The 17,959-nt window shown below is 46.3% G+C and overlaps 1 protein-coding gene across 8 annotated transcripts in view; it reads left to right on the top strand.

The window, feature by feature from the left end:
• Positions 1 to 17,959, top strand: part of CDK19 (cyclin dependent kinase 19) — a 219,732-nt gene that overhangs the window by 87,349 nt on the left and 114,424 nt on the right. For all 8 annotated transcript variants that reach the window (XR_009464037.1, XM_059732902.1, XM_059732897.1 and 5 more), the window contains one exon: positions 4,821 to 4,931. Coding sequence is in view for 7 of the 8 variants with exons in the window: in XM_059732902.1 (XP_059588885.1) it covers positions 4,821 to 4,931 (111 nt within the window). In the remaining variant the exon portion in view is untranslated. The remainder of the gene's footprint in view (positions 1 to 4,820; positions 4,932 to 17,959) is intronic.

Raw genomic sequence — 17,959 nt, 5'->3', positions numbered from 1 at the left:
TCTCTGCCCTGCCACCCAACCTCACCTTCAGGGGAGATTCCTCCCACACCCTCCAGTGCCCCCTCCAAGCCTGCAAGTTTGTTGGTACTTGTTGCCCTAATAAGGCTTGTAATAGTGTGGACTCTTAATTGGCATAATTAAGAAGTGTGGGTGTTAAGAATGTAACTGCCTGACTTTGATTTTGGCCAGGATGCCAAAAATGTATTCTGTAGGTAAAATACCCTGAAACACACTAACGATTTTTTTTGCACCATCTATTCTTCCCACTGTGTTCCTTCTGGAATGTTAGATTAGTTTTGGGAATTATAGTTTAATAATATCAAATAACACAAAATAGTTTTAACTAACATTCATCCCCATTGCAATAATAGAGGAAAAAAACTACCTGAGAAGTATTTGTCAGATCCTCTGAACAGGAATGAGTTGTGAAGACTACTTCTTCTAAGAGGCCCAGTAGTCAGATGCTAGCTCTTCCCTTTGGGGAGAGAAGCAGAGGGAGCTGGAATGGAGTCCCAGACTGGACTGGACTGGACATTTTTGTACAGCAGTGGTTTTCACCCTTTTGTACCTTATGTCCCACCAACCATTGGTCCCAAAAACCCTTGTCCCACCATGATAAACAATGAGTTGGCGGGGGGGGGGCGGTCCCTGGTGGCCAGTTAACGAGCTGCTGCTTCCTTCCCCCAGGGCCTCTGCCACCCAGTGGGCATGACCCGGCACAGGACAGCAGGGATCTCACTGCTGCCCCCTTCCCTTCTGCCCTGGCAATGCACCCCCTGTGCCTGCCGCTGCTTTGAAGGGCTCAGCCCCACACGCAGGAGGTGCTTCACCAGGACAGCGCGGAGCAAGCGGCTGCAAGAAGATCTTCATGTGGCTCCTCCGCCCCATGCAGTGCCTCAGAAAACTGTGCTGCAGGGAACAGTTGCCACCCAGCATCCCTCCCCCATAACTTGGCGCTGCAGGGAGCAGGGGAGCCACGCGGGGTTCTTCTCACTGCCACTTGCCCTGTGCTGCCCCGGTGAAGCACCTCCTGTACCCAGGGCTGCAGTGCAGGGCTGCACCCCTCAGAGCAGCAGGGCAGATTGTGCCTGCCAGGCTACAGAGGCACCCGGGAGAGGGAAACAGAGTAGCAGGGAACTGCAACTGCTTGCTGCTCCTCACACCACCCTGCTTCCTTGCCTCAGCTGCTTCTGCAGCTGAGCAGGAGCGATCGGGTGCAGCTGGCAAGAGTGGGGCCGCGTGGAAAGGCTGCGAGCTTCACACTGCAAGCAGCACCACGTGCAGGGGGTGTGTCACCAAGGCAATGTGGGGCGAGAACTGTTTCCGTGCTGCCCCGCTCTTCCCAGCTGCACCAGATTGTGCCCTCCAGGCTGCAGAGGCAACCGTGGCAGGGAACAGCAGCTGCACGCCCTGCTGCTCTGCGGGGTGCAGCCCTGTGTCACAGCCCTCACTGCAGTCCCGTGCACAGGACGTGTGTTGTCGGGGCAGCATGAGGCAAGCAGCTGGGAGCAGGTTCTCCGTGCAGCCCCACTGTTCCCTGCTTCCTTGCCCCGAGCCTCTGCAGCCTAGCAGGCATGACCTGGCGTAGCAGGGCCACGCGGGTATCTCTGTGTCACTGCAAGGTCCGTGCTGCCCTGGCAACATGCATCCTTCATGCGGACCTGCAGTGAGGGAAGTGGCACCAGAGCTCACAGCCTGCCCCTGCCTCGCATACAGATCTGGGGGGGGGGTCCCTGCTGCCCCTTGGAAGTGTGCCCAGCAGTGGAGAGCTGGCCCTCCCCCTCCCCCAATGAGCTACCCAAGGCTCTGTCCTGCTTCCCACTGGAGCCCTGCAGCCGCACACTACGGCTCCAGGACTCGAGCACCCCCTGGCTGGGTAGCAGCCCCAGCCCTGCCCAGCTCCCTCCCTACATGGACCTCAATCTCCCTCTTCCCCCCCACTTACCTGCCAGAGCTTCCCTGAGGCTGCCTGCATCCACGTGCATGTGCTGTAGTAACGTACATGCATATGGTGCCCCCTGTCTCACCGCCTTCCTTCTGCTTCCTCTCAGCTCCCTGCAGGCTGGACCTCTGCCAGCCTGCAGGAAGCTCATTGCTGGCAGACTTCGTTATAAATGAGCTTCGCCGAGGCTTCACTGAGGTATTACTGTAATTACTTTTGAAACTTTGGGTCCCACCTAGATGACCTTCACATCTCACCAATGGGACACGTTCCACCAGTTGAGAAACACTGTCCTACAGACCCTCTATTCACGTTTAGACACTGAGTAGTACTGACTGAGTGATTAGGTGTCTAATCCCAAAATCCATGCATCAGGTCCAGGATAAAAGAGGATATAGCATACTTGAAAGTAGGATCAAGGGGCAGAGCAGCCTGATTGAGGAAATGGAGAGGCCTAATGAAAAAATACATGAAGATTAAAAAAACAAAACATGTTTAAAATGACTTCAGACACTTGGTTTTCTTATATTTTCCCATCTCTCATCCTTGGCTGGGTTGATTTCTTTCCCTTTGTATAATTAGACTGTAGCCTTTTTTGGGCAATGGAGGGCAGGAAGTTCCTGCTGCCTCCCCTAGGTTGTCTCCCAGGGCGCCACACTTCCTGGACACTCTATGATCCAAGGAGGACTTACTCTGTGTTGAAAGGTTAGGCTGCTGACCATTGTAAGGGCAACAGCAAAACTGTTAGTTCTTTGCTATAAATAGTTTATGTAAGTTCTTACAAATGAAGTGCTGTTTGCCTACCAAAAGCTTCTTATCAAGATACTACCAGCACTTTACTTGCTGTTCAGGCATAAGCTATGGTGCTCAGCCTCCACCCCTTCACCTACACAAGCCTCCACCCCTTCAGCTTGCTGAGCCGAACAAGCAGCAGCTTGCAACTGAATGGCATGCACAGTGTCTTCAGATATCCTTCTATTCCAGTGAAGAGAACACATTCCCTGCTTATTCCATACACCCCAGTTTTGGGAGGCTGATTTTTGGAGGGAATGGTGCATGTTGTACACAAGAAAATGTGATGTATATACCTTGAAATATGTGTTCCAAGGATGCATCCAATTTTGTAAAATTTCAGTAGGAATTTTTAGTATTTAGTATTTTCTTGTAGGAATTTTATTTAATTTTAAGTTTATAATAACAATAATCAGACAGCATTACAAAATCACGTTATTTTGTAAGAGAAAAAAGTTTGTGACGCTGAGAAATTGTTTCAGCTCAATAGAGAGTATCTTGTAATAAGATGAGGTAAGGTCCTTATCCCCCAGAAGGGGAAGATCTGGTGAAACATCATTTCTTCAAATTTATGCACTGAAAAATTGTGTTGAAGAGGTTGAATTCATAGGCAACAGTAAAAGACTTCAGCAGCTGTTGGATTCCATAGATTTACAGGTTACAAGAGCCCTTGTTTTGAGAGCTATCCAGGTGGCCAAACCTGCTTACTGTTTGTAACCTGTAGCATAAGCAATTACGATTAATTCTATTCCTTTAAAATATTTTCCACGATGGCAATACCTCAAGTCTTTTCTATTGGAAAAAATGGAAGTTTTTTTTCTCTTAGATGTGCCTGGAAACTTATTTTGTTTCTTGATCAAGTATTATTAGTTGCTGCTTAAAAGCAGCAGGAGTTGTTATTGTTGTGCTACAGGTGTTCGTGTTGATTTATAGATAAATGGAAAAGTCCCTTCCATGAGAAGCTTATTCATTTCCTTTGAGAAAGTTGATGAGTCATCGGAGTGGAATTTTGACAACACTGGCTTCTAACCTTTGTGAAGAATTGGAAGCATTAATCAGAATAAAGCCTTGGTTGTATTAGCCAGTGCTCTCAGCCTGTCATTTATTTGGAGTTTCTCTAATATACAGTTTAATTATTGGTGCTCTCACCATTGCAGAGATCAAGACTATTACTGCCTGATGGGGAGAGTTTAAGCTTCTCTTTCAATCAGAGAACAAGGATTTGGAATAACCCATTGAATAAAAGGTGGCCAATGTCAGTTTGCTGATGCCCACCAAGAAAAATTACCATCCAGAGTCGGGTGGAATTTTGACTACAAGAGTATGGATAGATGACCACGTTAATGAGTAAAAATGGGACAAAGGCTTACTGTGTATCAACTGCTCAGAGATAACTGTCAATTTGCAGTCTTTTGCCTCAGTAAGCAAAAGCCCCCCCCCTCGCTTCTGGGCTGGGCCACTGTAGGCATGTGGCTGCATTTTTGAAATCAGAAGCGAATACCTATTCACTTGCTTATCAGTTTAATCTATGCAATTTAGACTAACCTGTGAAGATAGAATTGATTCAGCCTCAAGTTTTTTGACTGTACTAAGCGCATGAGGCATTGTGTAACATACTTCCTGGAATTTGCTGGACTATACATTCCCTTTTATTGGGGTAGGCAACGGTGATAATCTGGAGGGAATACCTGGTCCTGCACTGTAGGAGGTACTTTCCCTCAGTGGAAGAAGGAACGGAATATCTAGTGATGCCCAGATTTTTTTGGCCTTTAAGCAGTATATCGCTGTGTATCTTAACCAGGCAAAGATTAAGATTGCAACTGAGGCAAAATGGCTGGCTCTTTTTGGTGTTATGAGCAATAATGTATTGAATCACTTCTTCAGCAATTTGTTTTTTCTACAGTGCCAGATGACTTTATTGCAAGAATCAGCATGGGTTTAACCAACCATACTTATGTCTTTATCCAACTATGGTAATATACTGGTCTTGCTCATTTGGTACATTTTGCTGCAAATTACATTAATATAAATGGTGGCTTATCTAGCTGCAGAAACACTGATTTTTTTTTTTTCTCTTCACTTGCAGCTTTTACGAGAATTGAAGCACCCTAATGTCATTGCGTTACAGAAGGTTTTCCTTTCTCACAGTGACAGAAAGGTTTGGCTGCTGTTTGATTATGCCGAACATGATTTGTGGGTAAGTGCAGATTTTGACATTTTTGGAATTCATGTGTGACAGACGTGTTTGAGTTTTGTCATTCTCTGAGATTGTAACTGAGGTTCCATTATTAGTCCAATTGTGGTCTTCCATCTACAATGTCATGTACACCTCATAACTGGGTGATTAGATTTGAAAACAAGACAGTTGTCCTGTAAGACTGAAATTGAATCAAAAAGGGGATTCTAAATGATGACATCATAAAATAGAAAAAAAAATTCCAAACCAAAACATTTTTGTGGCCTCTGTGTTGCAAAAACTAAAACAGCTGGCAGAAAGGGAATAACTACCTTCAGAGAGACATAGTGTTCAGGGGTGGATCTGGGGGGTGGGAGGCAGAGTTGCACCCCAGCTTGATTCTTGCTGCCAGTGCAGGGAGGAGGGCCCTGGTTCCTCTTTGGGGTGTCAAGGCGGGGTGTGGCTATGCGTGAGCTAGCATGATTTCCTCAGTTTTCCTCTGACTCAGTGCTGATTGTAAGTTGCAGCTTTCTGGTCACAGTGGGTGGGTGGGAGTATTGCATGGACCACCTTGGAGCCACAACAGCAACATTACCTTATGTGGTTTGGGTTCCCTGCGCTTTAGCTACTGGTGTTGTGATGCGGGATTTTGCTGGGGACTGCTAGCATATCTAGGGAGCATGAGCAGGGCATGAGCTCTAGGAGCCAATTTTGAAGGGGGTACCTGACTGGGGGCACCATGGAGCCTGCACTGGGGCTGGGGGTGCACTCTGATTTTGATTTGGGTACAGATTATCAAGCTCCCCATATGTCCAAAAAATACTTATATCTGGGATTTGGGTTCAAAGCCTAAAGAGACTAAATGCTTGTTCTGAGTAATCTGTGATGCAAAGTTTCTCTGAAATCATTCTTATGATTTCTGATATAGCCAATATCAATCCCAATAGTATTTTATTAGGGTTTTTCAAATTGGAAAGCTAACATTACTAATGACAAGTTTAATGTGATTGGCAGATTATTGAATGAATTCTAATTATGTTAGATGAAGAGATCTACTTGTACAAGATACTATCTTAAATCTGTTGCTGGGAAAAGTAAACAGACCATGTACAAGGAAAAAGGTTTCATTCTGCTATATACACCAGATATAATTAGTTGAGCTTCTTCTATAGGGACAGATTTGCACCCATTCACTTTTCAAGTTTTCTTCATCAAAGTTAAATTATACAAAGAACATATTTATTCCTCTAAACTGATAACTGAGCATGTTTTATTCCCATTTCATGTAATATACTTTTACATACATAGAATTTAATTTGTTCTGTGCATCAATTGAACTTACCCACTTTTAGGCAAAACCAGATTGTACTGCTGCACTGTGGCATCTTCAAGAACCCTATTCACAAGTCTTTGCCATTTGAGTGTTTTGGGCATGTAGTGTTCACATTGTTATTTAAAAAATGCCACATCACTGACAGCTTCAGTTGAAGAATCACTGTGTTGTACTGCTCTCACCACTCCCTGTAGTCTGGCTATTATTTAATCAAGGTCCCAATTAATTGAGATTTAATGTTTGCTACCCTAGTTTTATATGATCTGGTCTCCTGCTTTCTCATCTCAGTCTTTTCCATGTGACATTATTGCCACTGAAATCATTTCCATTTCCTCCACACCTGATCATGTCTTCCTACTTTTTGAGCCTTTACAAGAATGCCCGCCTCTTCCTTTGCGTAAAGTTAGTTGTATTCAAAGCTGCCTAACTTTTTCCCTTCCCTAATTTTGCCCTTATATCCTCTGCAGTTGGCTTGTGCTTTCCACACCTCTCCAGCATATCTCTTAGCACTTCCCCTTTTGTCTCTTTTGCTCACTCCCAACTTTGTGTCTTTTTCCACGCTGCCTCCTACACATGGAACAGCCTTCCAATTAACGTACGTAAAGCTCCTTCACTCTCCTCCTCCTTCAGAAAAACCCCTCCTTAAAATACACTTGTATTGTGACACATTTCAGATATAACAACCACTTGCCATTCCATCTGTGTTGTGTTGTGTTTTGCATTTCCTGTGCTCTACAGCTTGGGCCCTTAAATTCACTGGGGTGGAGAACTTGTTATGTGTTTGGCAGTCTTCCTACTGACCACCTTTCACAGAACTCCCTAAAATAAAATGTGTATTTGTTGGTTGTATCTGTCTGAAAAAAAATCTTTAAATTGTGGGATAATAGCTGTGCTTTGCCTAGCAAGATGTATATCAGAACCAACATTTTTCAAACACAGGTGACTAAAAATAGTTATCTACATTTAGATATAAGCACCTGTATCACCTACGTCCTGATCTTCAAAGTTGCTAAGTATTGGCAGCTTTTTCTGGCTTCAGTGAGCACTGTAAATGCTCATTGCTCAAAAATCAGTTTGCTTTTAATTAAAGACATTAACTTCAGGCTCCTATGCTAGAAAATTTTGGCCAGACATGAATAAGGAGGGAATGCTAGATTCTATCATCTTCCATTTGTTTTGTAATACAGTAAAACTTCATCCTATTAATTAAGAAAAATGATGGGTGGAAGTACAACCATTAAAGTAAAGTCTTTGGAACTGCATGATAATTACATGTAATCTAAATGGTCTTTTATTTTGGGCAAGAAAGAACACCATTTTTTTTTTTTGCAGTGTTTTAATACCAGACTATCACAGACCACCTCATATTTGATTATATGTGGGCAGATACAAGTAAACATAAACTTTAATTTGTTAGTAGCTTATGAAGTTGACATAAGGCAGTGGTGAAGAGAGTTACAATAATTTAAAAATATTTTTGAATAAGTCTTTATTCATATATGGAACATTATCTGTCCTGATTATCAACCAATCCTAATTACTTCCCCTCCCCCCAACTCCACGCCTCACAAATATGTTTCAAATTATATCAGATAAAGCAAAGCAAGACAGTCCATATGAAGAAAGACGAATAATTCAGAGATAAACATTCACTGTGTAGTAATTTTTCAACCAACACTTGGTCCCATACTTCAGTTCTAAAATTCTTGGTATAATCCACCAATGGATTCCATATATTTTAAATTAAACTCATTCCTTTATTTTATCAATCTCTGTGTCAAATAATACGATCTGAGTAAGACTGACTATCTGTTGTTCTTCTGTTGGGGGCATATTGTCTTCTAGCATCTGAAATTTATTCTTTTTGATTCTTTATAAGGTAATTTGCATTCAGATTTGTCTGTCTTGATAAAAATATCTTCAGATAAAAACAATTATTTACTCTACCTGAAGCTGAGTTAATTATAACACCACAGGTACAATGCTATCCTTTCTTCTACTTGACTATCTCCAGTACGCATCTGTTTGCACTGTCCGAAGAAATACACTGTGTTGGATAAGCCACATCTAAGAAAAAGTGTGGCCAGGTTTCCCTTGATTTATGCTGTACATGCATTCCCAGAGAATGGCATATAAATTGAATTTGCATAAAGTGAACCCACTTTACAATGTAACAAATAGGGATAGGTTCCCATGATGGTGAGGGAGGGAGTGAGGCTGGGACTAGGGAAGGGACAGGGGGAGAAGTGCCACTCCCGTGGCTGCAAAAGGCAGCGAGGCGGAGGGAACAGAGCGGCACTCGCCTTGCTGCAGTGGCCCTGGGAGTGGCTGGCACCAGCTGCCCGCAGCCACTAGGGACATTGTGCTCTGCCTGTCCCCACTCACCTGCTCCTGGGCTGCACCATGTCCTGGTGCAGGCAACTGGTGTTGGCTGCTCCCAGGGCTGCTGCAGCTGGGGCTGGGGTGAATGGGGCCATGGTCCTTTCCCCTCCCCCACAGACTTATTTGGGTGGGGGGGCCTCTCTGCTGATCTCAGAAGAGTGAATTTACCTCATATATAACGAATTATGGATCTAACTATGCTCATTGCATAAAAGCGAATTTGCATATAAAAAACCCACATAAATCGAGGGAAACCTGTACACTTTTTTTTTTTCCTGTTTACCAATCGATGTGTCAACTGTGGTCATGTTGGGGAGGGCCCTTAGCGGGCCGGCAGTCCCCCCGCCGGTGTTCAGGTGAAGCAGCTACCTCCCCATCTTGTGTGATCCCCTCCGTTGGAGACGAGGCTCTCCACCTTCCTGGAGGAGGTTTGGCCAAACCCTGCCTAGCTAGACCGAGCTGCCCTGGGAGCCCTCCCAGAGGTCTGACCATGCCAAGAGATGCTGGTGAGAGTTGGCAGTCCTGGTTGGGGAGCCCTGTGCGGGTCCCTGCCCATCCGCCCTCCCTGTCTTGTGGATGCCATCTTCTCTAGCAGTTGCTGTGAGGGCAGATGCCGCTGAGGCGTCCACCTTTGCACCCTGCCATGTTGCCCGAGGGGGCATCCTGGAGAAAGCAGGTGGGAAGAGGGTGCTTGGGCTGAGGCCCGGTGCCTGCCCTTCCCTCCCTGCCGTCCTTCCCCGTGCTCCTGTGCTGCTGTCCCCATGCCTTCTCCACCCGGGGGAAGGGCCCTGAAGGACCGCCAAGGGGCGGGGGGCTGCGGGCGGGAAAGTCGCTGGCCCTTGGCCAGTGGGCACCGGTCTGTGAGGCTCTCCCACCCTGCTGTCCCTCACCTGAGGAGCGTGGCTACCTGCTTGATCCTGTCAGTACCATATGCTTGTCTCAGAGATTAAGCCATACATGTCTAAGTACACACAGCCAGTACAGTGAAACTGCGAATGGCTCATTAAATCAGTTATGGTTCCTTTGGTTGCTCCTACTGTTACTTCGGTAACTGTGGTAATTCTAGAGCTAATACATGCTGACAAGCGCTGACCTCTGGGGATGCATGCATTTATCAGACCAAAACCAACCTGGGCTCGTCCGGCTGCTTTGGTGACTCTAGATAACCTCGGGCCGATCGCAAGCCCCCATGGCGGTGACAACGCATTCGAATGTCTGCCCTATCATCTTTTGATGGTACTTTCCGTGCCTACCATGGTGACCACGGGTAACGGGGAATCAGGGTTCGATTCCGGAGAAGGAGCCTGAGAAATGACAACCACAGCCAAGAAAGGCAGCAGGCATGCAAATTACCCACCCCCGACCCAAGTGTAATTGGAATGAATACACTTTAAATCCTTTAACGAGGATCTATTGGAGGGCAAGTCTGGTGCCAGCAGCCACAATAATTCCAGCTCTTAATAGCATATATTAAAGTTGCTGCAGTTAAAAAGCTCGTAGTTGGATCTTGGAATTGAGCTGGTGGTCCACTGTGGAGGCAAGCTACCACCTGTCCCAGCCCCTGCCTATCGGCGCTCCCTTTATGCTCTTAACCGAACATCCTAGGGGTCTGAAGTGTTTACTTTGAAAAAATTAGTGTGTTCAAAGCAGGCTGGTCGCTGGAAAATTCCAGCTAGGAATAATGGAATAGGACTCCGGTTCTATTTTTGTTGGTTTTTGGAACTGGGGCCATTATTAAGAGGGATGGCCGGAGGCTAGAGGTGAAATTCTTGGGCCGGCGCAAAATGAACCAAAGTGAAAGCATTTGCCAAGAATGTTTTCATTAATCAAGAACAAAAGTCAGAGGTTCGAAGACTATCAGATACCGTCGTAGTTCCGACCATAAACGATGCCGACTAGCGATTCGGTGGCTTTATTCCCATGACCCAATGGTCAGCTTCCAGGAAACCGAAGTCTTTGTGTCCTGGGGGGGGAGTATGGTTGCAAAGCTGAAACTTAAAGGAATTGACAGAAGGGTACCACCAGGAGTGGAGCCTGCGGCTTAATTTGACTCAACACGGGAAACCTTGCCTGGCTCGGACACGAAAAGGATTGACAGATTGACAGCTCTTTCTCGATTCTGTGGGTGGTGGTGCATGGCCGTTCTTAGTTGGTGGAGTGATTTGTCTGGTTAATTCCGATAATGAATGAGACTCTGGCATGCTAACTAGTTATGCGAGCCCCAAGTGGTCGGCATCCAACTTCTTAGAGGGACAAGTGGCGTTCAGCCACCGGAGATTGAGCAATAACAGGTCTGTGATGCCCTTAGATGTCTGGGTCTGCACATGCGCTACACTAAATGGCTCAGCGTGTGTCTACCCTGTGCTGACAGTTGCGGGGTAACCCTTTGAACCCCATTTGTGATGTGGATCAGGGATTGCAATTATTCCCCATGAATGAGGAATTCCCAGTAAGTGCAGGTCATAAGCTCACGTTGATTAAGTCCCTGCCCTTTGTATACACCTTCTGTCAATACTACTGATTGGATGATTTAGTTGAGGTCCTCAGATTAGCCCTCCATGCTTGGTCATAGCACTGGCAGAGCGCTGAGAAGATGGTTGAACTTGACTATCTAGAGGAAGTAAAAGTTTTAACAAGGTTTCTGTAGGTGAACCTGTGGAAGAATCATTAATGGGGTCACCGCATACGGTGCCGACTCAGCAGGCGTGGGGTGGCAGGCCATGCACCCCTATCCCCACCTGCAGTGGCCGCATGTGCGTGCGTACCAACCACATTTGGGCCTCATGCAGCCCAGGCCTGGGTCACACTGCTCGGCATGCAGGATGGGTCCCCAGCCACGGGGGGCCCAGGCACTGAGCAGCCCCAGGGCAGCCCCCAACTCCCATGAGCGGCCTCCTGCACTCCCACTCCCATCCCCTCAGGACCCAAGGGGAGACAAGGAGTGGGGTCCTTGGAGGGGTGCCGGAGTTTTATCTCAGCAACATCAGTCCATCGCCAGGCCACCTGCCTTGCCGTGTGCGTGTGGTGGTGCCCTCTCTCACTGTCACATCCATGTCGCCCCAGCCTCCCTCCGGGTTGCGTGCCCCGGTGTACTGGTCTGTGCCTCTCGCTCACGTTCCTGGGTTTCCCCCCAGCCTCCTCCTGGGCTGAGCAGGGGTGGGAAAGGGACCCAGGGTGCAGTGCTGTGGCATGTGGCCATCAGCTGCTGCCATGGGTGGGCATCTGTGGTGGCTGGGACAGCCGGCACGGGATGGAGAGGGCCTGTTTGGAGAACGGGCCCAGCCGTGTCAGCCCCCAGGGAAACATCTGGGACCTGAGAGAAACCCTGGCCCCCCTGATGGGAAGGCACTAGCCATGGCGGTGAGTCCTGGGTGCTGCCCTCTGGCTGGGTGCTTCTCCCTTCCTAGTGGGCTTGCGGAGCTGGCTGGAGGGTGCCGGGTGCAGCTACACATCCCCCTCTGGCATCTGTCCCTCACTCTTCTGTCTGCGAAAGGTGAGGTGGCATCTGGAAGTGGGGGTTGGGACCACCTAGAGTTCAGAACTGTTTCCCTAACCCAGGTTACCAGGTACCTAGTGTTCCGTCCCTTGCCTCGTCTTGCTCGGGGGGGGGGGGGGGGGGATGAAAATTCAAAGACTCATGTGTCCCAAGTCTTGTGCGTCCCCCAGCCTATTCAATTCTGGGCTCCACAATTCAAAAAAGATGTGGAGAAGCTTGAGAGAGTGCAGAGGAGAGCCACACGCATGATCAGAGGGCAGGAAACCAGGCCTTATGATGAGAGGCTGAGAGCTATTGGACTCTTCAGCCTGGAAAAGTGCAGGCTCAGGGGGGACCTGGTGGCTACCTATAAGTATATAAGGGGTGTACATCAGGATCTGGGGGAACACCTGTTCACCAGGGTGCCCCATGGGATGACAAGGTCAAACGGTCACAAACTTCTCCAAGACTTTTTCAGGCTGGACATAAGAAAGAATTTCTTTACAGTCTGAGCCCCCAAGGCCTGGAACAGACTGCCACCAGAGGTGGTGTAAGCACCTACTCTGGACTCTTTTAAGAGTCAATGGGATATTTATCTTGCTGGGATCCTGTGACCCCAGCTGACTTCCTGCCCCTGGGGCAGGGAGCTGGACTCGATGATCTTCCAAGGTCCCTTCGAGCCCTAATGTCTATGAATCTATGACTAACCTTGTTTCGTTTTATGATCAGGTCACAAAATACTTAGACGCAGGAGTCGAGGTAGATGTCATCTACCTAGACTTTAAGAAGGCCTTTGATACGGTATTGCATTCTGCTCTCGTAAATAAACTGACGATGTAGATGATTACATAGTCAGGTGGGTGGCAAACTGGCTTAGGGGTTGCACCCAGGGAGTGGTGGTGAATGGGTCGATATCGACCTGGAAAGATGTGGGCATTGGAGTCCTGCAAGGCTCGGTCCTTGGACCAGTGTTATTCAGTGTCTTCATCAGTGACTTGGATGAGGGTGTAGAGAGCACCCTGTCCAAGTTCACAGATGATACCAAATTATGGGGCAAAGTTAATACACCAGAGGGTAGGGAATGGATCCAGGTGGATCTGGACAGGTTGGAAAAATGGGCAGAAAGAAATAGGATGCAGTTCAACAAAGACAAGTGCAAAGTGCTGCACCTGGGCAAAAAGAACCACCAACACACTTACAGGCTGAGGGATGACCTTCTCAGCAGCACAGCAGCAAAAAGAGATCTTGGAGTCATAGTTGACTCCAAGATGAACATGAGTCGTCAGTGTGATGAAGTGATGAACAAGGCTAACCTCACTTCATCATGCATTAGCAGATGCATGATGAACAGGTCCAGGGAGGTGAAGCTTCCCCTCTATGTGGCACTGGTCAGACCACAGTTGAAGTACTGTGTCCACTTTTGGGTGTTGCACTTCAAGAGGGAAGCAGAGAATTTTGGGAGGGTTCAGAGGAGGGCCACTTGTATGGTCAGAGGCCTGCAGGCAAGCCCCTACGAGGAGAGACTGAGGGACCTAGATCTCTTCAGCCTTCTCAGGAGAAGGCTGAGAGGTGATCTTGTGGCTACCTATAAATTCATCAGAGGGCAGCAGAGCATAGAAATGCTCTATTTACTAGGGCACCCCCTGAAGTAACTAGGAACAGTGGCCACAAAATGACAAGCAGATTTAGGTTGGACATTAGGTTAAACTTTTTCACAGTAAGGGTTGCCAGAATCTGGAATGGGATTCCAAGGGCGGTCGGTGGTGCTCTCCCCTACCTTGAGGGGTCTTCAAGAGGAGACTGGACAAACACCCAGCTGCGGTCATCTGACCCCAGTGCTCTTTCCTGCCCAGGGCAGGCGGTCGGACTCGATGACCTACTGAGGTCCCTTCTGACCCTAACATCTATGAATCTAATGTTGAGGGGGGATTAAATAGTAGCCTTCAACTACCTCAAGGGTGTTTCCAAAGAGGATGGAGCTAGACTGTTTTTAACAGTGGTAGATAACAGAACAAGGAGCAATGGTTTCAAATTGCAGTAAGGGAAGTTGAGGTTAGATATTAGAGACAAATCTTTCTCACTAGAAGCATAGTAAAGCACTGGAACAGGTTGTCCAGAGAGGCTGTGAAACCTCCATCCCTAGAGGTTTTTTAAGACCTGGGTAAACAAAACCTTGGCAGGGATGATCTAGTTGGGGATGGTCCTGCTTTGAACAGAGGTTTGGACTAGATGACCTTCTGAGGTTCCTTCCAACCCTAATTTCTATGTTTCTATTACTAGAAATTTACTTAAGTTTGCTTCTGTTTTGTAGAATTAATGGGTTGGGCTCCAACAGCTACCAGAAATACCTTCCTACTCATCCCTGACTAGGGATTATTCTTAAATTCATTGATGTTTTAAAGTTGAGATCTTTAATTTAAAATTGCAAAATTAAAATATGAACAGCAGAATTATTTTAGTGCATCTAAGTTAATGAAGGAGTACTATGTCATGCCATCAGGCTGTTGAGTTTATGAGGTCCGGAAGAGGATATTGGGTCTTGCCAGTGATTTATGGAATGGTTGTTGAATTGATTTTGTGTCTACAAAGGGCTGCTTTTGAAACTGAACATTATACTGTCTCCAAAATTAGAAATTTTGGAGAGCTTTTATATTGTAGTTCTGCTAACATTAACCCATTTTTCTTTTGATTTGGTTTTATATGCCTTCTATACTGGCCAGAGTTTTCAAACTAGCCTGGCTAAGGTTAGGGTCCTGAATCCATGTTGAGGCACCAAAGCCAAATGCCAGATTTGTTTGCTGATCTTCAGAGCAGCAAACAAATCTGTGATGTCAGTAGGAGCTACATATCACCTGTGAAAATTATGCCACTTTGATTTAAATACCAAGAAGAAATCTTTAGGTTTTGTATTATGTTATTCTTGGATATATTTTATACAGATGAGACGAGAGTAAGTATGAATATTTTGATTGCTAGAAACAGGATTTGAAGTTATATAATCCAGGTTTTCCCCTTCTCTGTGCTTCATTTTCTCAAATAGTAAAATTCAATTAGTTATTTGTATATTACTGATGTACAATATAACTATTCCTTCTCGAAACTTTAATCCAGGATTGGATGGGGAGGAGGCTTGTCTTAGATTTGGGAGCAGCCAGATAGAGAATTTAATAGGAAGAATCAAATTTGTGGGGAACTACCCAGCCTGGACATTGCTCCAGTGTCATAAAGAAGAGTCATGTGTAAACATTAGAATAGTAACTTAATGAATTGTTAGCTGGGGTAAATTCTTGGGATTCTCAATGGAACAGAAGTTATATAGGCTTGCTGTTGTCTTATTTTGCTTTTCTGTCATATTCTGGAAGGTCTGTGATATACATATTATTCTCTTGGAGCAGTTCTCAACCTCATGACTTTTTCTTAAGATGTTTCAGCACTCATATATGATAAAGTCGTATATCGTATGACTTGTATATTTATTTAGTTTTCATAGCATTTTCTATTTAGTTTTGTCTTTTTCTTTCTGGCTTTTCTGTACATCTTCAGAATTATAGATGAAGATAGAGTTGATTTACCTAAAATAAGCTAGTTTCAGTTGCATTTCTGTTTTTTGGATTGCATCTCTTAAGCATGGTGGATTTGATTTAAATCACTGGTCAGGAAGCCTTGATTTTATCATTGTTTTCTACAAAAAACTCATTTTTGTTGTTTGATAATAACCTTCATTAAAATATTCCCAAACAAGGTCTCTTTTACAGCCTGGCAAGCCTGCTGCCATGATAGGTTTTCTCTTCTACCATACCATTCCCTCAGTAGATCTCAGATCAGTGGTGAGGCTATACTCAGAAACTAATCCCTCAAGGCTTCAGAAATATTCTGCTCAAAATTTTTCCTTTTTGTTTTTATTGCTCCTCCCTCCTTGCATTTATCTCCAGACTCCTCCTTGCCCAGATCTACTTCACCCCCAACAATCTATTCATTTAATTTCTTGAAACTGCACTTTTGGAGAGAAGTTAAGGGCTTGACACAAAATTGCAGAGAGACAATAGGGCTGATGTGTAGGTGAGCCTGATTGTCTCCATACACTGCTGTTAACAAGGATGTTATCTCTGGAGACATAAATCCACAGTTTGAGAACTGAAACTAAGTATCACAGATCCTTAATGAGATCTTCTAGACTAAGCACTGATTCCCATTGGGTAGAGTGGTTTTCTTTAATCTTTACTAATTTATAGAGGAGCATCTGGGAACCCCATAAGATAGGGCCCTGAAAATAGTCAATGGCTTGTTTTGACCTATCTATAAAACTTTTCTAAAGAAAAATTACATGAATATATTGTCTCACATAGTATATAATTAGAAGTTATAATTCCTATTACATTGTGATATCTTTGAACTTTAACCAATCTTAAAACTATCTTTATATAGGTTTATTTTTTAAAAGCATCTTAAAAGAATTAGAGGTACACTGATACATTGGTCCATATCATATCAGCACCAATACAAGGAAAATTAACAATATTGGCAGTTGGATTTTTTTGGCTGATGTGGCTGATAATGTCGCTGATAAATGCTGCGTGTATGTGTGCAGCAACAGCATGCATGCAGCCAGGAATGCAGCCCAGCAGCTTGGAGAGCAGCGTTCCTGCCACTAAGTCTGTGAGGGGGAAGGGGCAGGGGGCAGATTGAGGCCCCCGCAGTGAGGGAGGGTGTTGGGCTGAGGCAGGGGAGGTGCTGCACAGTCGGGGTGGGCCAGGGCACAGGAAGGAGCTGCACCTCGTCAGAGAGGTGCGGGGGCAGCGGCTCAGGGAAGGCATGGGAGGGTATGTGCCCCCCCGCCCCCCAGATCTGTGCATGTGGCAAGGGTGGGCTGCCTGCTGCATACTTGGGGCTGGGCTTGGGCTGAGCTCAGAGTGGCGCGGGGCAGGGCAGGTGGCAGCACTGGGAGGGGGCCTAAGGCGAAGTTTGGTGTGGCTGTAGTCCCCCCCACTTCAGTCCCCCTTTCTAGCACTGCCTGCCATGCATCCTGCCCCGCCCCAGCTGTGCAGCACCTGTCCCTGCCTCTGCTCTAGCCCCACTCCCTCCCTCACCATGGGAGCCTTGATGTGCCCCCCACAACCCTTCCTCCACACGCACTTACTGGCCAGATGCTGCTCTTCATGCTGCCGGGCTGTGTCAACAATCAGATCAGTATCAGCCGATATGGCTGGTTAATATTTGGCCATCGGCATCAACCCAAAAAATCTTTATCAGTGCACCCCTAAAAAAAAATTAAAAATATGATTAAATTAAAAATGAATCTATTTTAAATAAAAAATCCTCTTTTTAAATAAAAAAAAAAATTGATGATTTTTTTTTTTTAATTCACCATGCTCTTAAGCATGGGAATGGAAAGATTGATTAATTACTGTATTTACTTTATTAGAAGACAAGTTTTCCCTCCCCATTTATCATGGTGGAGGGAAAACCCCTTGCCCTGCAATTGAGCATGAGGCAGCAGGGGGTGGAGGGGATAGGAAGCAGGTAGCTCTTGCCTGAACCCAGGGTTCGGGCCGGAGCCAAAGCCAGAGCTGGAGCCACAGTTGCTATCTGCCCCTCCACGCACTGCCTCTGTATGCCCTGCCATTCCTCCCTCACAGCCCCAAGTCTCCCCTGGCATGGCTCCAGCCCACGCCATAGCAGTGGCACAGAATTGATGCTGCTGTTCGAGCCTGGCCCCGTAGCAGCAGCAGCTACAGGGCCAGGTTGAAACAGCAGTACGGATGGGATAGAGCCATCCTGGCTGCAGCAGGAACAGAACCCGCTGGCACCAAGCAAAGGTAAGCAGGGAGGGGGGTTGAGTGCCTTGTCGTGCATCTGTAG

This window comes from Alligator mississippiensis, chromosome 1 (assembly GCF_030867095.1).
Source record: "Alligator mississippiensis isolate rAllMis1 chromosome 1, rAllMis1, whole genome shotgun sequence".
Lineage (NCBI taxonomy): Eukaryota > Metazoa > Chordata > Crocodylia > Alligatoridae > Alligator > Alligator mississippiensis.
The sequence above is the reverse complement of the archived record's forward strand: the minus strand, read 5'-3'. Positions and strand labels throughout refer to the sequence as shown.